The 26,360-nt window shown below is 37.4% G+C and overlaps 1 protein-coding gene across 1 annotated transcript in view; it reads left to right on the top strand.

Annotated features, from left to right (window-relative positions):
• Positions 1–26,360, top strand: part of TENM1 (teneurin transmembrane protein 1) — a 431,171-nt gene that overhangs the window by 99,622 nt on the left and 305,189 nt on the right. Inside the window, exon 4 of the mRNA XM_018558628.1 lies at positions 23,858–24,096. Within this exon, the coding sequence (XP_018414130.1) occupies positions 23,858–24,096 (239 nt within the window). The remainder of the gene's footprint in view (positions 1–23,857; positions 24,097–26,360) is intronic.

Genomic DNA, 26,360 nt, shown 5'->3' with positions numbered 1-26,360 from the left:
TGCCTGTGTCACAGGGGATCAGAGGGAGATCGATACACGAGCTCCCTCCGGTCCCCCATCCCCTGCAAGAATGCGGAAGTGTTGTATAATACATCACTTCCGCATTCTTGTGTCACTCTCCAGCTTCAGAAGCTGGAAAGAAGCTGATGGAGCAGATCTGTGCTTCATCAGCTTCTTTTGGGGGGTCCTAGGTGACATTAGGGGTCTTGGAGACCCCTGATGTCTCCATAAAGAGGACCTGTCACATATTTTGCTATTACATAGGGGGTTTTTATTAGCCCCGTATGTGATAGCAATAAAGTTTAGTGGGGGAAAAAAAGGAAAAAAAAATTTAAGTCCCCCCAAAAAAATGTAAAGTTACACATAAAAAAAAAAAAATTAAAATCCCCACCCATACATACACTTCCGCCGAGCATCGTACGATGTTCGGCGGGTTTGTGGCATGTTCGTACGATAAAAGCCTTACGGGCCAGTGTGCGCAAGCGCACATTGCCCGTTCGGCATTGCGCTGGGCCAATCTGTTGCACTTTTTCCATCTGACCACAGAAAATCTGCAGATAATTGTAAGGTGTATTGGCACCTTTAAAACTGTCAATCTTTTTATGTTGAGGCCAGTGACTGGCTGTTAATGCAGTAGATAAGAAAATAAGTGGATTGAGGGCATTTGGAAGAATAGGTCACCAGCACTCCAAATATTTAAAATGAATAAGTCCTTTTTATTGGACCAATATAAAAAGGACTTATTCATTTTAAATATTTGGAGTGCTGGTGACCTATTCTTCCAATTGTGTATTTTGCACGGTGCCATCCGTGGAGTTACTGCAAGCACCATCTTTGTTTATTGGCCGGGACTGCTGAAAGGTGTGCGGAGAGTATCCTCACCAATTGCAACCTGGATTGAGGGCATATCCACAAGAAAATGATTTTGGGTGAAATGTTTTTCTCCATACAGTTTTACTATTATAATGCTTGTGTTAATGTTTAAAATAAATCTTGAGAAATAGATAAATAAAAAGCATCCATACATCTTCCTCTTTGGTGTAGTATTGATGAAAGGGCCTTGGTTTATGTAATTATATAAGCAATATGGATAATATGGACATAATGCAAAACTGAAAGATTATCTGCTTGATAAAAATGATTTACTGCAACTTAACCATGATTACAGGAAATTTGCTGGTAAAGAAATAGCAGGCAAGCAGATTTAAGAGCAAGATGTTTATGGTCTTGAAAGGATTATTATAGATTTGAATGTTTATTTTATTAGGAACACTTAACCCAAGCTTGTGTTAAGTTTAGGCCTCAGTCCACTAGCATGACACAAAAATAAATCTCTATTAGAACATCTTTATCTACAGTATTGGCTGCACGTACTGATGTAACTAAGTGCTTATAAAGTACAGATTGAGGATTGTAAAAATGTAGTTATTGCTGTTGATCACTTTCCATAAGCAAACCTGTGTCAACTCTTGCCATTATAATGTGTTAAAGCATTTCTTGTTCCATAACTAGCTTTATTTTGTTTTTTTAATTACTGTACAGCAGACAAAATGAAACAAAGCAATTTCTTTGACAGGATGAATATACTTTTCATTCAGTTGATTCTGTTAAAACATCTCCAAATATAGTCATATAAGTCAATACTGCTTTATACGAGTGGGTCAGCCGAACATGCTGAGCATGTTCGGCTGATCCGAAGCCACACGAAGCAAGCCGATGTACGGCTGATTTCAGCCGATATATGGCTGAAATCAGCCGTACCAGCCTGAAGTGAATAGCCGAACGGTGTTCGGCTCACTTCACTTCTGATCGGTCATTCACTCGGCTGCCCTCGGCAGCTTTGTGAATAGACCCCTATGTGTTTAATTTAAGAGCATACTTCAAAGAGTGCATAGTGTCCGCAATCTGTGGATAGAAATATTTTTTCACTAGCTTATGCACAGTAAGGTGCTGAAATATGACCCAATTTTTGATTAGTTGCCTTGTTCACTGCTCCGTGCATAAATACAGAGCAACACAAGTATAATATAACAAGCATCACTTGTTGGATGGGGTTAAGGGTGTCTACACTGTATGTAAAGCCTAAGTCTATTTTTCAGTTATACCCCCTTGTAAAGAGTTATTTTTAAAGTTGACCTGCCTGAACTTTTGTTTAGTTGAGAATAAAGTAAGGGTGGATTATTATCCGGTCAGCTTTCTTGCCATCTTTGCTCCACTGGGGAGATTTATCATCCTTTTTGGTCAAATAACGGAATTGAGAGGAAATCCCTGGTGGTCAGCAGGGTCACCAGAACTAGGGCTGGTCTTAGGCCTTTAGGCACCCTAAATAGGAAAAATGTGTTTTGTTTGACGAAAACAAATTAAAATGTTTTTAGTTTTCATTCATTTCATCTGAAACTAATTTTTAATCTTTGCACATGTATAATATAATGTCTAGGGGGGTGATTTTTTAATTTTTATTATTTTTAATTCTTTTTTTTATTTATGTTTTTAATATTTTTGTAATTTTTTTTTACTGTTGGGAGGGCTTTGGTACAAAATCAGGGCTCTAAACCCTTGACATTTCCGTTTTGAAATAGAAAAAGAAACAGAGTCATCTATCTTTTTTTCTGCAGCCTCAGCACTGAATGGATAGAAAGCACCTCAGTAGGGAGGCTTCCCATTTATTCACAAACTGGTGAGTGCTACTACCCGTTCACAAAGTCATGAATGAACAGGAAGTGGTGTAAAGCACTTCCTATTCATTCATAACTGGGGACACATAGTACTTTACCACCAGTTGTTTACACTGATCACTCCAGTGGTTACTCTGCACACAGATGACCTGTATATATCACAGATATTTACTGATCCTCCGCTCGGCCATGCACAGAGAAGTTGTCATCCTGAAACTCACAGGATGACATCGGCTCTGGTCTCCTCCCCGCACGGCCATCCTGATCCGCCCCTCCCACCCCCCGGCTTTAGCAGACATTTTCTCCTCGGATCCCTGCTGCTAGCCCACACAGGAGCGGAAGAGCAGTGGGGATCTAAGGAGAAGCTGCAGGCTGTGCCACCCCTCTACTCCCTGACGCCCTGAGGCCGAGCTTTGTCGGCCGCCTGGTGCCCCTGTTGCCATGGCGCCCTGTGTGGTCACACAGCTCGAAAACCCTAAAGGCTGGCCCAGATCCAAACTATTGTCTACATTGGAAGATTTTTAATCTATCCCTGTTCTGATGACAACACAAAATCTGGAATTTTCTTTCGCTTCCACTGTCAGTGATAGCAATTACCAGGACAAATAGAGAGGGTGAATCTCCCTAATGGGGAGACAGACGGCAATGAAAGCCTGACAGGTGATTTAATCCTACTCTGCTTTGTTCAAACCCCAAACAAGTTTAGACTTCAGTTGTAGTTTAAGGAAATTGTTTTGTGAATCTGTTACACAGTTTATTACCTGGAGATCCTGTCAGAAACAGTACTTCCTTTTGTAGGCGGACAATGCTAAGAAATTGCCTCCCAATTAGCAGTAGTGTTGTTAGCCTGCCTTGCTATTAGGTTGTTAGGCTGCCTATCAGGTCTTTTTAGATAGTCAAGCCAACATAAGGAGCTCCCACAGCAGGCTGACAATGCTGTTGCTAATTGCAAGTTTTTCTCAGAACCATTAAATTAGGAAAAATTAGAGTATATTTCTTGTTTATTTCTTTTATGATTTGGAATTTAGATTCAATTTTTAGTATCTGTTTTAGAGACTTATTGTTAGCAGCTATTTTTAGTTCTTCAGTACTGAACTGGGAATAAGCCGTGGTATTTAAAGAAAAATTATGTTAAGCATTTATGTTAAGCAAGATAAAAAAGTGATAGTTGAATATATCCAGTAAATCCAACTGCTTTAGTCTGAAAATACAAATTACTGTATACCATTTAAAAACCTTAGAAATGTTTATATTCTAAAACCTGAGGAATTACAGGTACTTTGAATGTTGTTTACCCAAACATATTATTTACTTAATATTAAAGGCCAACTTTGTCTTTATGTCATCCACCACCAAAAAGCCCCACCCCTTTCTTGTACCCCCTCATTACATATGTTTTTCAGGACTTACAGTACTTTTATTCCAGGAGAATTCTGAATGGTCACCTTAGAGTGCTGTACCCTCCCACATTATCATGTGATCTAAGGCTCTCTGATGACACACTCCCAAGGGGTTTGCCATGATGACCTGGATTTACAGGAATTGGGGTGAATGACACTGGGCATCATTCAACCTGAAAGAGGACCAATGGTCAGTGGTGGAGAAGGATGTGGGGGGCAGCTTTTTAGCGTGTATAGTAGTACTTTGCAAACTTCTTTTCACACACAGGAGGGTTTACAGAATAAAATCTTAGAGTTGGGATTTAGTATAAAAATTGAGACAAAATAAAGCCAGCAATTTCGTGCATTACAACCTGTAAATTGCATCAGTGTTTCAAAAGGCTTTTTGTATGCAATGTGGTTTGTGTAAAGCATTTTGTGTATGCTTTTGATAGTTGTTTATTACTTTATGTGCACTGTCTACAGGCACCTGCCAGCTCAGCGATAGGAATCTGTGCTCATAGTTGCTTGTAAGAATGAGCCCAAGACATTGTTATTGGGACAGAGGAAGTGAGAGAGGGTGAGAGGAGAGAGCAATGGAGGCACTGTAAGAGAGGGACAGAGTGCAAAGTAGACACTGAGAGAGAGGGCGAACGAGAGTGATGGAGACATTGTGAGAGAGGGAAAGAGAGCAAATGGTCACACTGTGAGAAGGAGAGGGTGATGCAGACACTGTTAGAGAGAAGGAAAGAAAACAATGGACAAAGAGTGAGGGGGGTAATAGGAGTGATGGAGACACTGTGAGAGCTCTGTGCTTACTATTATTTACTGTTATTCACACACAGCCTGTCACCGGCTTTCAAAATTTCAAAAAGAGAACAAACAAGCACATTATCTCATGGGGGAAAACGGTTAACTAAACTATAAAAATGCACTCACATCGTTGTGAATAAAATCTGCAGTTGTTGGTTCACACCTAGGCGGCACCGTTTGTGTGCGTTTATACGCGCGTTAGCAGCATGCGGTTATTTGCGCATTTATGCGCGTTGCGCACATTTGAATGCATGTTTTAACGTGCATACATGAAGACGCACATTTTGATTGCCAGTTTATAAACCATTGTTGGCAATGGAAGAACGTGCATATAAACGTGCAAAAAAGTTCACGAAAATATGCTTCTGTTGAGCGTTTTTGGGCATTTCCAATGAAGTCTATGGGGAGGAAAAGCGCAAAGAAGCTCCTGTATCTTTTCAGGCATCTGGCGTTTTCCTGCTAGGCATTTTTCTGCTCAGTTGTGAACAAGGGCCATTGAAAATCATGGGATTTCTTGTGTTGGGCAGTTAAAAGCACTTTTCGAACTGCTCAAAAATGCCTAGGTGTGAACCAGGGCTTAAGCAAAAGTCCTGAATCTGCACTAAACACTTAATTGTAATGTTATGTGATTCTGTACTTGTTAAATAAGAAAATGTATTCCTCAGATATGGTTACATCTATAGAGTATTGATTTACTAAAAATGTAGCGACAGTTCCCTTAACAAAGTGAATAAAAAACAATTCAAATTATTGCTTGCACATGATTGAGTGTAACTGAAGTGAACCTTTACTTTGTTGAGTGAACAGCCTCTACTTCTTTATTTTCCAATAAATTCCAATGTATATAATAATATTGTCCTGCCCAGAATACAGTTTTGGCTTCTTGAAATAAATAAATCCAAAGCAAGAATAATAGCATTTTACAAGGCCCTTGGGTAAAAATGCTGCATTCTGATGTGCATTATAGCTAACCCTTTTTCAATAAAACAATATTATGCAAAAATCCATTAGAAAGACTTTTAGAAGCATTCGGCTGTGCACTTATGACCAGATCAGTGAAGTCTTTGAAGTTCTTACAGATGTGTGCTGCATTAGTACAAAATAAAATTCACAGAAAATATTTTGCATTAGACTATAGAGGTACTGAGAAAAGTCCTCTGCTTTTCGACTGCAGTAAAGTAAAGCTGTACTAAAAAAACACGGTTCAGTTGCCATAATGGAAGGAAAATATTTAGATTTTTACCCCCAATGATGTCTGCATTTTAGATAAATGTATTTTAAATGTACAGCTTGCCTTCCACATCTCTTTGTTTTTTTAGAGTTGTTAAAACATGGTATAATGGTATAATATATGCACTGGAGTTGGGGCATGGCAAAGGCATTGATCATAATCTTAAACCTCAGGTCCAAACTAATAATTGACATTTAGATGGGATTATTATCCAGATGGTTAAAAATGTCCGCAACTTCCTCTTGGCAACATTTCCTTGAGAACTAGAAAATCAAACTTCAGTTTACCACAGACTCTTTAGCTTTCTGATTTTATCAGGTGTAAAGCACTACATCTATTGAAAAATCACCACTTTTCAATATAGCCAGTTTGGGTGACCACTAGAATCAGAGACTAAGCAGAGAATAAGAAGTATGTCATGATGATCAGTATGGATGTACCACAAAGAACAATTACATTTTGGCAATGGACTAAAAAGGCATAATGGTTTGGATCTATAGTCTTTTTTTTGTCAATGCATTGGTCTAAGTGTATCTAAACCCAAAGAAAAAAAACATATATTGCAGCTTACCAGCCCTTAGACGTGGTCACTGCAAGTGTTTTTTTGCAGGCTTTTTTCCACCTTTGGCCACATGCACTACAAGCTCTGCCCCATTCTTTAAATTTGGCCTATTCTTTCCCATCAGAGTTCAAAATGAAGCACCCTTTACCATTGATTTTTATATTCCATTTGTATGTGCTTTTTTAGTGTCCCACAACCTCTGTGTTCTAACCTATTTGTTTTGAATACATTAAAAGCTCTTGAAATGCAGAACACAAATAGCCTTTTAGATGGTTGGTAACCTGGCATTAGTTATCTTGATGAGATACAAATATTATTCTTTGATAAAGGGAATTTCTTTATAAAACCAAATCACAGATGATGACTAAAAGAAAAAACGGCATCTGGCTTGCTAACTTTTGTACTTTGGAATTTTATTGAAACTTGATGCCCACAAGTGAAACAAACCTCACCATGAGTCTGACTATGGGACCTTCCTATAGGCAGTTGGAAATGCCTGAGGCTTGGCCTGTGGGTTGGTAAGACCTTGCCATCTCTTGTCTTAACTCACAGTAACACACAAGCATGCTGCCTGCAATCTAATTTTGAAAATAGTTTTTTAAGCTGTAATGTGCCACTGGGCATTCTTATCAAGAATTCTAGTCTAGGATAATATGTATTTTAAGATCATATTTGTAGTCACAATGAATTAAATAATTTTTAAACACAAATGGTTATCCCCTTCATTTGTAGCTGAATTAGTTTCCACTTTTAAGCATCCCATTATAATCAAGCAATAACATATTTTGGCTACTATTTCTATCAGTCTTCTACATTAAATAGTAGGTATATTCTTCCATGTATTATTGTGGTTTCTGTAAATCAGAATGGTATAACTGTAAGGATAAATTATGCTACTTTTGTAGCTAACATTGAACCATTATGTTAGCTACACAGCTTACACTTGTTTTCCCATATTTTCTTGGAATGTTCTTATATTTTATTAATATAATATTTCATCCCTTGCTATCGCAATTTTTTTCTAGAGCTAACATTAATATATATATATATATATATATATATATATATATATATATATATATATATATATATATATATATATATATATATATATATATATATATATATATATATATATATATATATATATATATATATATATATATATATATATATATATATATATATATATATATATATATATATATATATATATATATATATATATATATATATATATATATATATATATATATATATATATATATATATATATATATATATATATATATATATATATATATATATATATATATATATATATATATATATATATATATATATATATATATATATATATATATATATATATATATATATATATATATATATATATATATATATATATATATATATATATATATATATATATATATATATATATATATATATATATATATATATATATATATATATATATATATATATTTATAATGATTCTAAATATATAAACTTAATCTGATTTTCTCCAAAAGAGAGATGGGCTAGGTGCAGAAACACATTAGAAACCGCCAGTCTGGTCATACTACAAACTGGATGGACACTTATGGACATGATGATCTAAATCTCAGGGGGGGGCTACTTTACAATCAATTTTGGTGGTTTCCCTAGTAACTACTGGTCACAGCCATATATGTGGAGGCCTAACTGATTTCTACATATATATTCTTATACTTTTTTACAAGCTGCTTTACAACATATGTCCTAGATTGGCATGCGATCTGGGTCGAATGTGCCTGGACGCCCACCTGGTTAATTTGTTGCAGGGCTCCTCCCACTTGTGTGATGATATAATTTTGTTTTCTAGCCATGATGTAAGAGAAATTTGTGAACCACAACTGTATGCCCATAAGCTCCTGAAGAAGCAGTGGTACTGCGAAATGCATAGAGCAAGAGTTGAGCACTTCCCCATAAAAAATGTCCATAATTATCATGGGTACATACTAATGATATTGCATAGAAATTACTTGGTTAACTATCTATTGTATACCAGTTGAGGAGGTGCAGGTTCATGATAAGCATACAAGTTCACAGTTTTGTAAATAGGACTATATACACTGAGTGACCAGATTATTATGACCACCTGACGTTTGTAGGCAAATTAGCTATAAGGGGGGGCCAGACCATTATAAATAGGGAAGCAGGTTGTTTACCATGACAGCAGAAGTGATTTTTTTCTGAAGATATGGGTTCAATAATGCGATTTAACGTGGGATGATTTTTGGCGCTCTGAGCCATGGAGCGAGTATCAGCAAAACAGCAGAATTTGTTAAATGTTTAAGAGTAGCTGTTGTTAAAGTGTTTAAAGACTGGACTGTCAGCCGGAAATCTGGGTCTGAACGTGCGAATTGTGGCCATCAGCGACTAGTCAATATTAGGGCAGAACGGAGAGTAGCAAGACTGGTACAAGACAACAGAAGGGCAACAGTGCAGTGTCAGATTCCTTGCATCACCTTTCAACATCTCATGGAGTCACGAGGTGGCCCAACAAAGTAATCTTGGAGTCATCTCGTGGCCCAAAGAACTATTGATGGTGTTGTCATAATAATCTGGTCACTCAGTGTATGTTGATGATTTTAAGTTTGTTATATATTTCTAACAAACAATGTGCACAGCAAAATATATATTTTTATATATAAATTGAAGTGGTCATGGTGGTCCCTAAAAAGTCTGTTTTTTTCTGTTCTTTGGTATCCATGGAGTAAAACTAAAGTCAAAATGTTTGAAATTAGTGATGCGCCAAATGTGCATTGGTTCATTTTGTGTGAGCATTGGCCAAACCCAGCCAGAAATACAGGTTTGGTGAATGCCCAAGCAAAAAAGATGCAGAGGGGTTCTGTAGGTGGGCAAACTGGCTAAATCATTCACCCATATTTCAAAATGCTAACAGCTTGGGTTCTGGTTGAACTTATGGTTAACCTGAACCCCAATCTCTTCCTTAGTGGCTGTTAGATAAAACACTGTGCTTCATCATTTATCTTTATAAAGCAAAGTAAAACAGTAAGCTCACTTCATTGTAGACCTTCACAGATGTACATACTTACCTTCCTCTCATGAATCCCACCCCACGCAACTGTCAGAAGTAAAAGCAGAACCTTGTTTAAAGCTGAACTCCAGGTAAAAAAAATATTAACCCTTGCAGTGAAGCTATCCCTGCAATGCAAGGGTTAAGGGGTTGTTTTTGCCTAGGGTAAAAAAAAAAAGTAGTACTCACCTGATTCTCCGAGCTGGCTGTCTCTTACACCAGTCCCTGGAGCCTCTCTCCTCCTCCTCTGCAGCAGTCTAATGTCCCTGAGTGCCTGTTCACACGACGTCCGTTTTGTGTGCTGACCGGATCCGTACGATGCTGCACTCAAAATGCATCCCAATGTATCCCTATGTGTTTTATGGGCTACAGTTCTCACGTGCGCAGTCCGTTCAGGTTACGACAGAAAAATACTGCATGTCACATTTTGTACGGTCAGGAAATGGTCCGGAAACGGTCAGGAAACGCAAATGCGTCAAAAACGCATCAAAAATGCACTGCACTGCAGCTAACATACTAACAGCCCCACTCCAGCAAAAAAAAAAAAGATTTTTTTTTTTTACTGGAACGCATTGCCGAAGCTACGGCCAGATCCTTCGGCAGCTTTGTGAATAGACCCCACAGTGTAAAAGACGTGAGGATGCCGAAAGACATACCAGCGCTGCAGCGTTGGAAGAAAGTGCCACGTATCTCTTTTGCCTCTTAGTGCTGAACAGAGCTTCACCAGAATGATGAAAATGTAAGCATAGGTTTCTGGGAAAAGGGGGTTTAAAGCAAACCTGCTGCTTTGCCTTATTTAGGCAGAGCATAGGTTTGATTTAAAGCAAAAAAAATTTAAATTAATTGATTGAGGAGGTTACAGAGCTTTGGGCCTATTCTTTAAGTACAAATGTTATGACGCCGTGCAAAGTGCAGTGATTTCCAGAAGAAGGAGCTAGGTTTTATCGTTTCTTACTCATTGTTAAGGGTTACTGAAATTTGCATTATTTCAATGAGCTTTGAAATGCTTTATTCTATTAACTCATACAGGTTTCTTATGCTAACAATTTGAACATTTTATTGTTAAAACAGAGTTACAGTTTATTTGTAGAGTTTCAAAAGTGCAGTATAAAAACAGCACTATTTATGTACTCTTTTTTTACCCTGAAATATGGCTTTCTCTGTATTTTTGGAGCATTATTTGTCATTAAAGGTTCATGTAAATTCTTTTCTACTAACATATATTTTGTTATTGAATGAATGTTTTGCAGAAAGTAGTCAATCATTCCTTACTACAATATGAAAATCTTATTTTATAGTACTGTATGTCATTTACTGCAGACAAATTCTGTATAGAAGAATATCCCTGCTCAGGGCTCAAGGAAAGTAACTGACTCATCTGTAACACATGGAGAAACTTGTAATGTCTAAACTGAATTAATCAGTTCAGAGCTGGCAAATCCATACTTTTACATTACATTTAATGTATTTCAATTTACTATTTAGTGTGTGTAATTTTGCAGTAGTTTCATTACCTGAACTTCCATCATTCAAGCTACAAAGGTTATTTTTATAATATTGGGATTAGGATAACAAGTCAGGTTATAATACTGGAGTTAAAACTTAGGTTTTAGAGATGCTATCTCTCTGTGATCAATGGTTCTCATTGAATTAAAGTGGTATCCTGCGGAGGAATCATTTGAAGTGCCAAATGATATTTCCTAAATACAGTATTTGCATCCCTGCACTGTTCTAGGGCTCTCAAGGACTCTGAAAGTGGGACCTGACTGTTTGGAGACTGCAAATATCTGTCAACAACAATTCAGGGGGTGCTGTAAAGTCATTTCCCTTCCTACAAGTCTGGCAGCTTTTTACTAATAATCCTGGACCCTGCAAACAGCTCCCTTGTCGTAAACATACATATTGTGCAGGAACTAGCATTCCTTCCTCCAGTCATAAGGAATGCCAGTACATTTGTCCAAAATACCATAGAAGAAAAATATATTTTTGGAAAACTGCTTGGACAAACAAAAGTCAGTATAGCCTCTCAACACTGAAACAGTAAATTCACCTTAGTCTGGAATTGGGAGTGGTTTCGCCTAGGAGAGGTGCTATATCGAAGTAATTAGACATCTTACAGGGACAGTTTAAAGGAAGCCTGTTTTGGGAGAAATACAGAGGCTGCCATTGCTTTGAAATGCTGGTTGACTGGTTGTATCTGGTCTAAAAATTCTGTGAGTTACCTGGAATGAAAATGCAAAATAGGAACAGCAGAATAAAGTCCGAACTCCTGATCTGCATCCTTTTTCTGGGTTAGCAAAAACATTTCTGAAGCCATTGGAGCAACACGAGTCAATGGGGGTGATTTACTAACCTAAACACATGCACGCACTAGGTGCGTGTGATTTTTACACAGCAAAACGTATTTATCAACCAAAAAGTCTCTAAAAGCATATTTCCACTAAAGCCATATATGTAAAAATCATGCACATGATGCATATATAATGCTGCGTCACAGTTTAGACAAAAATGGGTAGCTCATGCATTTACATTCCTGCATTCATCAACGCAAGCAACGCAACATAGAGCTAATTTACACAACATTACCTTGCAAATTCATGCAGGGCTTTGCACAACACACCTGCTGGGTGTGTACACACTACAAAGGTGTTTAGATTCCACCCATAGATCATGCTGGGAGGGAACACACTACAGAGGTGTATACATGTTCGTGGTGTGTTTATAAGGTTAGTAAATCAACCCCAATGACTTAGAAATTGATTATTAGTATTCCTTAATAATTTTATCTTATGTCAGGGTTGCTCTACTTTAGCCGTGCTCCTTCTGAAACCCAGCAAGCTCCATAGCTCTCGATCAATAATGCACATGTAAGACTTTCCCATTAAGAAACAAAAATCCAATAAATTTGCTTTTTAAAGCTGGATAGTGGATTGAATGTACGTGTCAGTTGGCATCTCATTAACCTTAGTGCATTTACAGAAATATTGGATAGCATAAAGCCACTAGACAGGAGGACTTAGTATCTACATTAAGTGACTTGTGACTCTATTCTAATAAAATAACTGACAGGACATACAGTTCTTCTATATACAGCTATATATCTGAAATACAACTTTTTAAAAACTTTGTCTTAATCACTTTTTATAGAAGTGATGTGGCTCAGCTGCTGCAGCCTGAAATGTGTTAATAGGGCTGTAGTGTAAATTTTGAACAGCCTGTGGTTCACAGTAGGCATCCTTATTCATGAAAGTGAACCTTACTTGACCTAAAACAAAAATGCTTATGTGCAGATTTTGTAAAGCATTTGAAAGTACATATGTTAATCTTCTTGTCCCTATGAACCCCTTTGAATCTTAGGCACAGGTTGTGCAAAGGGCCTTCACCCCCCTCATAAAAAAAATAATTCCTGTCATTTATCTGCCAAAAAACAAAGTTACTGCTACCTACTGAGGCTCTGGCATCTAATAGTTAAATGGCAAGAGGAGGGGCTTAAAGTGTATTTGCACTTTTGCAGCCAAATTTGAATAACAATTATGTTTTTTTTTTGGTACATGTTCCCATTCACGTAACGTAGCTTAAAACAACTGCTGCTTACCATTTTACTAGCTTTTTTTAAAAAAAAGTTTTGTTTTCTAATACCTATTATTATATGGGAATGTTCACCATAATTAACCCTGTCTGTGCTGGCAGATCTACATTATCAGTTGTGCAGGAGTGTCTGTCCTAATAAAGGGTTACAGATTTCTAAGGCTAGATTGTACAATGCATGGTAATTATCATAATCTAAGCAATAGATGTTTGCCTCTAGTATAAACCCGATCCAAATAAATAAGGTCATTATTTTTTGTTTAATTATGTTTAGGTATGCTGTGTGAATGGGAACACATAAAAACATACAGTGGGTATTTCTCAAATTTGACACCACTATGGTTTTTTAGGCACTTTGTAAACTGGGTCAGGTTTGCTTAAGATGGCTTTGTGCTCTACAAAATATGCTTCAAATATTACTCTCACTCTTGTATGGTCCCTCTATTCCCTCCACCCCATTTATATTTACAAGTATTGTACCCGTAATTGCATTTTAATTCAATATTTGCACTGAAGTAGCTAGTTACCTTTTTTTAGTTAGTTTTCTAGTAAGTTTTCATGACTGGTCATGAAAAAAGTATACATTTTGTGAGGTATAACTTTTGTCTAAGTGCAGGAACTAGCATTGTTTCAAATTCTATTTGTCTGTTAGTTCACATTAGCTATTCAACTTTTTTGTTGCCAGTTAGATTAGTTTCAGTAGTCTGGCTACTCTAAAAGGAAATTGACTTGGCTGCATTGTAAAAACTGAAGAATATGTTGACATTATATAAAAGAAGAATAAAACTATGTGTGCCAATGCATGTACTTCAGTTTATGATTCATTTTGAATCCTTCTTTATATGTTAAAAGCAGTAAGAAAAGTTTAGCACATTGTCAGGGGTCCCTTTATAAACAAAATATTAAAATAAGAAACAAGTATTTATTTCCTATGCTCCTCAGCGCCATCTAGTGGCCATATGGTAATATTATAACACACTAAATTCAAACTTATCTCCGTCTAGTGACCATAATGTGATATTACAACACTACATATGAACTTAGAAAAAATATATTTGTTTTTGACATTATTCGCCCAATAAGAAACTTCACAAATATTCACAGGGCAAAGGGCCCTGAGAATTGTTTAGAAATAGACCATCGGGGTAGACTTGTGCGCCGTCAAAAAATGTGTTCCGTTTCGTAATATCCATTATTTCGTATTTCGTAATTCGTATCCGAAACTCAATTCGGATTCGTACGAAATACGGATTTTCGTTAGTTTCGGCACATTTTCGTAACTTTACGAACATTCGCTACCATCAGCATCAACTCCAATATAAATGTACTTTGCTTTTTAAGTTCAATATAACAAATGTTCGTAACGGAACGAAAATACGGCAACGGAATTTCGTATTTCCTGCCTGTGTATTGTATTGTAATGCAACCCTCAGCAGCAGCGGATCCGTATTTAGGATTAAAAAAAAAATATTGTCATGTTTTTCAACCTCATTTACAGGGGTAATATTAGTTCCTGTTTCAAATAAATTCGGATCCGAAATTCGTTAACAGAATTTTGTATTTCGGACATAAATTCGGAAACTGCCATTCGGATTTCGTATGCTTACGAATCTACGAATTTCAGGAAAATTCATACGAATTTTGATTCGGTAACGAAACAAATCGCATGTCTACATCGGGGTTCTGTTCCACCTCTAGTGTATTTTGAGCCCATCCTTTCTAGTTTGTTGCAGTGAACAGTAAAAAGAAAAAAGGCAAAATGTAAATGTATCATGAAAAAGAGAGGATAATTAGCTAGTTTCAGGGTGCATTTACACCAAAATTGTAAGGCAATCACAAGTCAGCGGAGGGTCCGTTGATTTGCTATTGTACCTTTCGATTTCCTTCTGATTCATTGCCTTGCGATCAATTTTTCAACAGATGCTAATGGAAAGGCATCGAAAAATGAATGGATGTGAATGGGTCTAGTTCACACTGGATCTGTTGCGTTACATTGGGCTGTAAAACAGTAGTGCATGTCCTACTTTTTTACAGTGCAATGTAACGCAAGGGAACGGAACGGTGTGAACTAGCCCTATTCACACACATAAATTTTTCGGTGCCCTTCCATTAGCATCCGTTGAAAAAATGTATTGCAACGCAATGGATCCGGTGTGTGAATGGGCCCTTGGTCTTCCTTTATGCTAGTTAGAATGGAAAATGCTGTATGCACACAGCCTAATAATTATAATAATATTTTATGTGGATTATATGCTGGAAGTGCCTTGCTCAATCCTGAGGGCTCATTCACACCTAAGTAGCGACTGACATTTTACAGCAACTGAAACATGCCAGTTACTTCAAGGGCACATAATAAACAACTGTTTTCCATGCCCTCCATGCACACCACAATGTGTATGTGATATGCAGTGTGGTGCAAGAAAATGGAGACATGCTGCATTTTTTCACAGCTCACTGGATTGCGCAGCAGTAGGATAGTGGGCTGCTGTGTGGAGACCTAAATGGAGTGTACACTTTTTATACTTATGGAATTGTTCAAGAAACTTTTGGACGATTTCTTAAGGGGGTACAGGTACTCCTAGAATGAGATCCTAATAGGTTGGACTTGATGGACGTATGTCTTTATTCAACCTCAAATACTATGTAACTATGTATGTAACTATGTACTTCTGATAAAGTTAAAAAAGTAAACAGTGTGATACGTTAAAAAAGCATTTTTTTGTATTGGCTGGTGTGAATGTGCCCTAAAAGGCTCTGTTTAAACACAGTTGCATTTAATTTAGATTTATGTGGGACAGTCCTACAGTTGTAGGGTCCATTTACACTTCCACATTGTGGTAATGCATGCATTATAGCACATTTTACTGCACTGCAAGTAATGGACACCACTTGCATTGCTGCATTGGAGTGTTATTCATTTGAAATTGTTTCCAACAACTAAGGCAATGGACTAGGACATGCACTACTTTTTTACAGCGCAATGTAACGCAACGGATCCAGTGTGAACATGCCACAATGCATGGTAGTTGCATAGGGTTACAATAAAATGGTTGCGTCCTTTTTTTAAGCACATTAGGGGTCAAATTGAATGGTCTGTCTTAATGCAACATGTAGTAACAGGCAACATAAAGCACACCAGAAGTAACCGGACAGTAATTTGGCACTTCTACTGACTTGTCCTGGTATATTCAAGTGGACCTGTGCCCAGGCTCTGCATACTAAAGTATTTCCATATTTTGAACACGCAGTAAAATCACTTAAAAACAATCTCTCATTCATCACTGTAGCTCGGGTATTCAATATCCAACATTAACGCCTTTGTTTATATCTTTGACAGTGAATTACTTTGCATTACAAGCAGATAGAGAGCTTGTGTATGGCTTGTTTAAAATGTCTTTTATAGGTCTTTTATATTTTAAGAACATGTAAATAATTTAATGTCTATAGTCAGTCTGGGCACAGGTGCACTTTAAGTTTGCAGTTTAAACTATTGTACTTATTATTGCAAAGTATACCAGAATCCATTTTCTTATATATGCTATGACAGACATAAATTGCATATATTCCTCAAAGACAGGCTTGTGAGTAGCTTGTCTGGTTATACAATGATCACATTAGCTAAGTTTTATTTTATATTATTTTAAAATGTTGGTAATATTGTCTAAATGCTAATGTCACTTCCATTACCCTTATATATTCTGAAAAGAAGAACAAGATGTTCCTATCTGCTTGAGATTGGTAAAGAGAATACAGATGTGCTCAGGATCTTTGTTATTATTGGTTACATATTAAGAAAAGGTCATATTTCAGAATAATCCCTCATTATAGATCAAAGGTAGATTTTGGTTCATTTGTACATCTGTGTTTTTTTTTTATAATCCCACAATTAATATACCAGAAAGCTCTATTAGGTTATGCGTGTTATACAATATACTGTTGGCACCATATCATTTTGATTTATTTGATTGGATGTTTGGCACTGAGCTAACACTTCCTATATCTACTGAGATATGATTATGTCAGTGTAGTATATGTTTGACTGTTTGTGTTTTTCCAGTTTATTAATTTACCTTATGTTTATGTTATACATTTAACAATGATTTAACGCTACATGCAGAATTTATTCAGAGAAACCATGCACATGGACTACAATTCCTGCAGCTTGAAAGTTGTATTGTGTTGCAATGGGATTACTTCAGGCTTGTCAGCAGCTGGTATGGCAGCCACCTAATTTTTTAACTGTTTTCACCTTCCAATGCTAGATCATGACAAAAGAAAACTTGATCTGTTTGTGTAAACTGTTAATTGAACATTAAGATGGGATCAAGTCAGGTTTGCACAGACAGAAATTAGCAGGACAGAGACATTTTCACACAATTGTGATCATTAAAATTCTTCATGATATTGCACTCCCCTATGAGTGTTTGATGCTTACGCAGTAAAAGCAAATGTCATTCAGAGCATTCAATGTATTTGCTGGAACCTGGGGATTAATGGCGAGAGATGATTTGTCATTTATTTAAACAATGTTTTGCTTTTTTTCATTTAAATTATGGGAGGGTCTGGATTATTACGGGAAGCCTGGTGTGGAGCACAGCAGGGTGCACAGAGCTCTTGCAGGCTGTATTTGGCCCACAGGCTGCACTTTTGTCACCCAGGGTCTATGAGAATGTTGACATTACTTTGCAGTGGTTTTCCATTTGCAGTTTTTTTTTTTCACCTTTATTAATGACATCGGGGAGGGTGTTAACAGCGATATTTCCGTGTTTGCGGATGACACCAAAATTGGGAGGGTAATTTAGACAGTGATTTCAGCAAAGAATGTGGAATTGTTCAAGAAACTTTTGGACGATTTCTTAAGGGACCGTAATATACAGGGGTACAGGTAATATACAGGGGTACAGGTACTCCTAGAATGAGATCCTAATAGGTTGGACTTGATGGACTAATGTCTTTATTCAACCTCAAATACTATGTAACTATGTAACTATGTAACCTTGCAGTCAATTAAAGTCAATAAAGAATGCAGAGTCTATTTTCATTTTGTTTTGCATCTGTCTTGTTTAATCCTTCATTCTTAGCTTTGTGCAGTGATCAGTGAAACAGCTCACAGAAAATAAACTGAAAATTGAATGAATACTGAATGAAACTGTAAGCACTGTTTAATAGAAAGTTCAAAGGGATGCGTTAATGGTTATGGAGCAATTTTATTTTAATTTTATATGCATGTATGTATTTAAAAATCATTCTAAATAATTATCTTTGAAAAACAATCTAAAGTGAGACCACAGCTGAAACTGTTTATTTTTAGATACCTTTTGCCTGGAAATGTAAACAGGAAATAGTTATAAGCAATATTTCATATTTATTTAGCCACAAATTAAAAATTATGCAAATTTTTTGGGACATAATAAGAAAAGACTTTCCACTTCAGGGACAAGTTTAAAACAGTTTCTTTGGCATGCATTTTGCTGGATCTTCTAGCGCAGGCCTTCTTAAAACTTTCTCCACTCTTGACCCCTTTTTGGCCGAGGAAATTTTTAAGGGACCCTCAGCGCCGGACGGTGTCTCACCCCTCTTTCCCCCCAGCATCGGTTGGTGTTTCAGTCAGTGTCCCTCTCCTCCCCCCCTCCCAATGTCGGTCTGTGTCTCTCCAGGGTATGTTAACCTGCATAAAGCAATTTAAATCAATTTAAATGGATTTTATCATAAATTAAACATTTTCTAATTTCATGTCAAAATGTTGGCAATGCAATGCACATTAACAGGTCTTATGGCACAAACACGTCCTTACAGAGACAGTAGAAAACCTATTTGTGCGGATTGGTGGGTTCTTTTCAAAACTTGCCAATCAGCAAGTTTCAAGGCTAGCATTAACTGCAGGGCTCCTCACTTTGATTTGGTGGCATGCATATCAGCTTAGGAAATCCATACATTTTCAATGTTGGTCACACCTTGCACCAGTCAAGCTTCAGAAGAGCACTGAACAGCTATGTATTTCTGAGGCTGGCATGCATTATACGAAAGAAAGGTGAATGCTGTTGAAACATCTGATTATTATTGTTATTATTATTATCATCATCATACAGGATTTAAATGGTGCCAACAGTTTGTGCAGCGCTTTACAATAAGGAAGACATTACCGTTACAATACAAATCAAGGCAACATGGTAAGGAGGGTCCTGCCCGTGAGAGCTTACAATCTAAAATTGGCAAGTGCTCCAAGCAAGAAGACCCCTATCATTATAGAGTATGTGAATAGGCTTCTGTTTACACTTTAAAAGTGGAACATGTCTTTAACTCCTTTATTTCCAGGGAAATGTTATCCTTTGTGATAAGACAAAATGTAAAATTTAAAGCCTAACTCTGCATATTTTGTAGACCTGTCATCCATCTCATATCCTCCCACTCCTATCATTCAAAAACGCACCAGTGCTGTGCTTCGTGAATGACACAGCAGAGGGAGAGGGCACAAGCATAACAATTGTTTTTTGTCACAGACATCGTTTCTATGCAGCGGAAGCAAGAAGTGTGACCCCTATGCTATACTTTCCAGCATCATCCCAGTGGGGCTTAGTAACTTCTATGTAAGACCCCTTTCTCACTGGTGGTCTTATAAGGTCCACCTGAAAAAACTGACAAAGTCTAATGTAACTCTTTGCTCAGCTGGATGTAAACGTACACTGTCTAGGTCCGGAAAAAAAACTGAACAGAGTTCCTTTTTGGCGCATTTGATCATGATGGATCGGGGGGTAATTGAAGTTAAACAGACACATGCTGATCTGAACGGACGCCGTGAAAGGGGCCTAAGTAAAAATCAATTATGAATCATATAAAATATTTAAGAATGTTAAAAACACTCTGTCTGGAGTTTGATTGTAACCATTCCTTTTCTATTCCCATCCAAAGTTTAATGGTAGTAGTAAACCCTTTTTGTTTGGAAAGCATAATGCTCGTCACCAGAGCTACAATAAAATTTTAACAAATTGCAAATACCTTTTACAATCTTTAACATGACCACTATTCCCCATTCTTTCCGAGTTCCATGATGTTGGGCAGAGACTGCACTCTTGATTGCGGAGCCTCTTGTAAGAACAGCTTACAGTCAGTCAAGCAGGTTGGACTGAATGGGGGTGTACCAGGCTGTGACATCACAACCAGCCCTGCCCTTCTTGCAGAAGCCACTGTTAGAGCCATCTCCATCTCCACACAATGGAGCTGAGAGAGGAAAAGGAAATGATTACAGGCACTGTGCCTTGTATGTCTCGGGGAGGAAGCAAAGATGCAAACTGGCCATGTACAGATTTGTTTCTGTGCTTAGTGTGGTCAGGAAGGGCTTCCTGCACAAGGTGACTGGCAGGACCATCAGGTATTTATGGAGCCTTATACCCCTTATTTAAATTAAAGATATACGTATTTTAATTGTGAGGGACAAAGAAATGTAGTCCCTAATTTTAATAATTAAGGTTAATATACACTTTAAACAATGTTTGTGCTTACATATACATTAACAGTTAAGGTCAGAATAAATGCAAAGGGTTGAAGAGGATTAGGTTAAGGGTAGTGTGTTAAAATGGAGTTTAGGAGTTAAGAGTTTAGAGTGAACATTCAGGTTACATTTTGGGAGTATTTTATTGTTAGGGATACTTTACAAGTTAGGGGCTGTCAGGAGAGCACTTGCTTTTAGCACAATAGTCAAACAGATTGATTCCTGATTTTCCCTCCATGATCCCGGTCTGCAAGTGGTAGAGTGCACAGTGTAATTGTGAATGGGTAAAGTGACTAGCTAATCATGGCCAATACAAATTGGGGACCAGTTATTCTTGATCTACTGTTGAGGACCTGACTGCTAATAATAACCTTTTACCTAGGATGGGTGCTCACATTTGGGTGCACAGCTATAAATAAGATTGTTAACCTTCCTTCTAGCATGGTGAACTTGCTAGGGGGCTGCTGCTTTACAACTACAAAGTCAGGAAGAAGGTAAAGATTAAATGATTAAAACTGCTGGAATTTGTTGCTAGTCTTATTGCTGCTTTCTATGACTGAATGGAAACCCAGGGTGTATAAATTCCAACAACTTTCACACTTCTAAATGATATAAAGTGCTTCTCAAATCTGTTTTTAAAAGTTTCTTTTTTCACAGTTTCTACCTCTAGCATATTTAATATGTAATCTTAATTTTCTCTGTTATAGAAAATTACATTTATTTATTTCCTGTTTTTTTTTACTGTTCTGTGTACTGCTGGACCTCTCTAGTTTTTTAGATTTTATTGGTTGCATAATCGACCCATGGCTTTAGCAGATCCATTTGTTTTTTTTACAGTAATGACTGCAGAGGAGATGGATGTTATTGTAGGTAAGACAGTGTTTCTCTACCATCTTAAAAGTAGTAATAAACTCTCAAACTTTTTTCACAAAAATTAATCCAGATCAAACAAATATAAATTTTTTTACTTTTGACATTTTTCCCCAAGCACTTAGTCATCATGTTTCTGAACAGCTGTTTCCAATTGTCTCAGCTCAACTTCCCTGAACTTCTTGTCCAGTAGTAGATCGCAGGGAATAGCACAGTCTTTAAAAGCTGTCCATTTACTAACTCAAATGAATGAAGGAAGCAGAAGAGAGAAGAGGGCAAGGAGGAGAAGTATTGGAGTGGATTGCCTTGCTGTGACTGTGTGTTTGTGGAGACACACACATCTTACTAGCACATACAAGGGTGACTCCGTAGGACCCTGCAAGGAAAAAGAGCCACCCTAAAACAGGATATCAGGTCCAGTGCTCTGGGACCATCTGATTCTGCAGAAAACTAAAACATTTAAACACCAAGGAGCAGCATCCATCGTAAGTGAATAAATAAGCATTTGAAAAAGCTTAAAACATGACTTTAATATCAAGAGGTAAATCAGTGCATGCAAAGAATTTTGAAGATTCTTTGTTGTCTTTAGCTACCCCAACAAACACATAAATGCACAGGCATAATACCAGAATCAGACAATAGTAGATACACAGCTATATCATGAATTAAAGCCAGTCTCAGGACACCAAAATTAAATAATTTGAATAGACTTTAACTTTAAAAATAAGTGATCTGAGATTTTAAAATGAATCTTATGATGCAGCCCAGCCGCCAGAAAATACCATTTTAGTTGGTCCAGCTATAGTACATTCTAATAAAATCACATTCTCCCGTGTTCAGTATGACTACAAGTGATGTATCAGTGACCATAGTTATATGCATAATGGAGCTGCTCAGACGGTCATTCACCTGTGTGACAGTCAGACAGGTAAATAGCAGTTACAGTGGTAAAGTGTGCACTCAGCTATTCTAAACAGCAGAAAGCCAGCTGCTAAGACAGGGCTTTTTAGATTGTGTAGGATATATGCCTTTCACTTAGGAAATAAAAATGTGCATTCAACTTTAACATAATAACATTTTGACTAAACTGAAAAAAAGGTGTGGGGTATTTAAATGGTGTGAACACATAAGAATCTATTTTTCTTCCTGGAGCCCTTGACAAAGCTTTGTCATTTATTAAGAGCAAATGGAAATGGTGTGTTAATACTTACAGGAATTCCTTCCTTCAGATATGTCACTTTGAATTTTGTTTTCTGAAAGAAAAAAACCTAAGAAAACCTGTACTGAGAGAATCTAGAGGCTCTCATTGCCGTCGCTTCCTTTTAAAAATATTCAAGATTGTAGAAAAGCACTGCTTATGTATTTATGTTTTGAAATTGTATTGTAAACAATGTGCCCAGCTGTCAAGATGATCCTGTGGCTTCCTGAGGTACTGACCTTAAACAAATAACCAGATGATAAATTCTGACTTCACTCCTACTATCTAATCTGCATACTTGTTTCTGGTCAGTGACTAAAGCAGGTTATACACCGTTATATTTTCTTCATTCAACCTTGGTGCTCAACGAAGAAAATATAACAGATTCCTCCATCAATGTTTAGAGCGTGGATGAAGGAATCCACTGCTGTTTTGCATTATATTCTGACAGTGGCCACTGGCTGTTGTCAGAATGTCTGAACGGAGCTTGCAGCTGATTGAGAATTTTCCAACCTGCTCTCTCGATCAGCTGATCTCGAGATGCTGGCAGAAGGGTGCTCACAGGGGCACCCGGTTTGCAAATGTCAGCTGGTATATCAATAACTGGCCAAAATGTACACTGTGTATAAACTACTTTAAGCTATTAAAAGGCAGAAACAGTCAGATAAGTAGTATTCTTAGAAGGAGGTCAGCAATGGCAGCCCTGGTACTTATTTCAGTTCATGTATTCTTTTAAGATACTAGATACTGCATGCATGTTTGCTCCAAGCAAATCCGTTTTTCCCAGTTAGTGCTTAAATGCTAAATACAGTATGTGCCTTGCAGTGTGTGTTTTACTAATGAAGTACATAAAATATGCTGTAACAAAAGAATTAATGATTTAGTGAAAGCTGTAATGATTATTGCTACTGTGCTATGCATACTGATAATTCTTCATGTCACTGTAAGTCTCTCTTTATCTCTGCAGGCATTTCCTCTTCAAGCATGGATCTGGTACTTCTCCCATCTTCAGTGCTGCCAGTCAGAACTACCCTCTGACTTCAAATACAGTGTACTCTCCTCCTCCAAGACCTCTGCCCAGGAGCACTTTCTCCAGGCCTGCCTTCACCTTCAACAAATCATATCGTTGTTGTAACTGGAAATGTACTGCCTTGAGTGCTACAGCAATTACAGTAACATTAGCCCTGCTGCTAGCCTACGTTATTGGTAAGAGTTCTGTTCCCTTTCAATACAACTATCTAGTATCAATTATATATTCCTTCTAAATAAGTTTTCTTTATGTAGAAGCTTCTTAAATAACATTTATGGATTGATTTGTACAAGTTTCAGAAACATATTCAAACTGAATATATTTATTTAAATTAGGAACATACTAAAGAACAATATTTCTCTTTCACATTCATTGAAAGACACATGATTCAGAGACAAATGAGTTATACTGCTGCCTACAGGAGGATTTGGATACTGGAAATAAAAAAAACAGTGACCAGCCAGTTAAATCCCTCCCACTCCCAGCATGTCTCAATTTTTTGATAGCGGCATAGGAGAATTTACATATTTTGTCTGTTGAGTTGAGTGTAACCATTTTTACTGACCATTTTTTACTTTTTTTTTAAAGAAAACATTTTCATTTTTTTCTTCAGTCAACATTTTCCTACATACTGCTTGAGCTGGTCTCTATATGCAACTATCCATATTAGCATATCCTCAGCAATAGCTTTGGAGGCCTAACTGCTGGACTGGACAATTTTGGGGCCAGCCTGGAATGTGTCTTGTGACACTGAAATATTGATTAGGACCTTTGTTTAGGGTTTCATGTACCCCCCTCCCCCTGTGCCTCACGTTTTTCCCTGTTCTGTGCGATCTCAGATTTTTTCTTTGTTCTCTTCAAAAGCTGCATTTCCCTTTCCACTCTTACTCATAATGTTGCCCTCCTCACCATCACCCCTAGAATCCATGCTTCTGAGTTGGCAGCCTTGTCCTGCAAATAATCTTTTTTGGCCCTATATTAGAACTTGGTGGTGTTGAGGCCCAGGGTGGTTTCAGCCTTTCACCTCAACCAGGACAGTGTTCCTCTGTCCAGCTTCAGGGTATAATTTCTCCATTGTCCAGATCTAGTACATGCTGTATGTATTTATCTCACAGCAACTTCTTCCATTAAAATAACTTACTCTCTTTTTATCATACCCATCCATCTCCATAAAGGGAACCTGCATCTCATTCCATCATTTCACTTTGGCTCAGACAGATCATTATCCAAGCTCATGGGTAAGGTTCCAACCTTTTCTATTAGGCACACTGTATCAGATCTGTGAGTGTTTTTAGGGCTTTCCTGCATCAGGCTACTTTATCCTTGGTTTGCAAGTCTGCCACCTGGTTCTCTAAGTTTTCCAGGCGGTAAACTCTTTGAGCTGCAGGCAGCCCTAGGTTTTGTTATGTGGGATTGTTAGTGTTTTTTTGCTGTTGCCCACCCCTCAGTTGGATTGCTTTTGGATGTCCCAGTTGTCCCTGAATCATGTGTCCCTCAATGTATGAGAATGATAATTTGATTTTTCTACTTACCATAAAGTCCACTTCTTGGCATTCATTGAGGGACATTAATGTTCCTCCCGGTATTTAACAAAAAAAATGCATGGTAATGGGAGGGGGTTACACCAGCTGGCCACTGTTTTTTTGTTTTGCCAGTGTCCAAGTCCTCCTGTAGATGGCAGTATAACCCAAAGGTCTCTGAATCCTATGTGCTGTAATGAACTCCAAGAAACAAATGTTACGATTTGGAAAAAAAATTAAATTGAGCAGTCAGAAATCATTTTATGCTTCTTTAAGTATCAGAATCTTTGTATACATATTCATGAATGTCTTTATCAGACATTTATATTTAGATGTATTAGTATGTTTAATTGACAGGAAATAACATTTTATTAAATTACTTCCCCCCTCAATATTACTAGTGATTTCTGCTACTGGACTTCAAGATTGTTTTCTCACAGAGACAATGTGGGGGTCACATAACATGACTGCTAGTTCTGTTATCTATGGGAATGCTGTTTTTTGGTAGCCTGTGTTGATGCAGCAACTTACCGTTTTATCAATCTGTGGTGAATTATTTCCCTATATTTTCATTTTAAATGAACAACATAATAGTATTAACCTCCCTGGCGGTATTCCCGAGTGTGGCTCGGGAGCCTGCGGTGTCCTCTGCTGTGTTCGCCCGGCCGATGCCGGCATTCGTCTTTCAGTTTCGTTTTCGGGCGTCACAGCGGAGGGCGGAGCCGGCGGGAAATTCTAAAGTGAAAACATGACATTTACACAGAATACACACAATACAATGTAATCTACATATATTTATCAAACTATTTCACTTCAATTTTGTCCCTAGAGCTTTGTCCAGTGCCCTGCCTGCACTTTTACTGTACTCTATTGACTGTGGTACGGATCAGGAAGCGCCCCCAGAATTCCCATTTACTGGA

Source organism: Nanorana parkeri, unplaced genomic scaffold (genome assembly GCF_000935625.1).
Source record: "Nanorana parkeri isolate BGI_ZX_2015 unplaced genomic scaffold, ASM93562v1 scaffold349, whole genome shotgun sequence".
NCBI classification, from domain to species: Eukaryota; Metazoa; Chordata; class Amphibia; order Anura; family Dicroglossidae; genus Nanorana; species Nanorana parkeri.
This window is presented reverse-complemented; position numbering and strand designations above follow the sequence as displayed.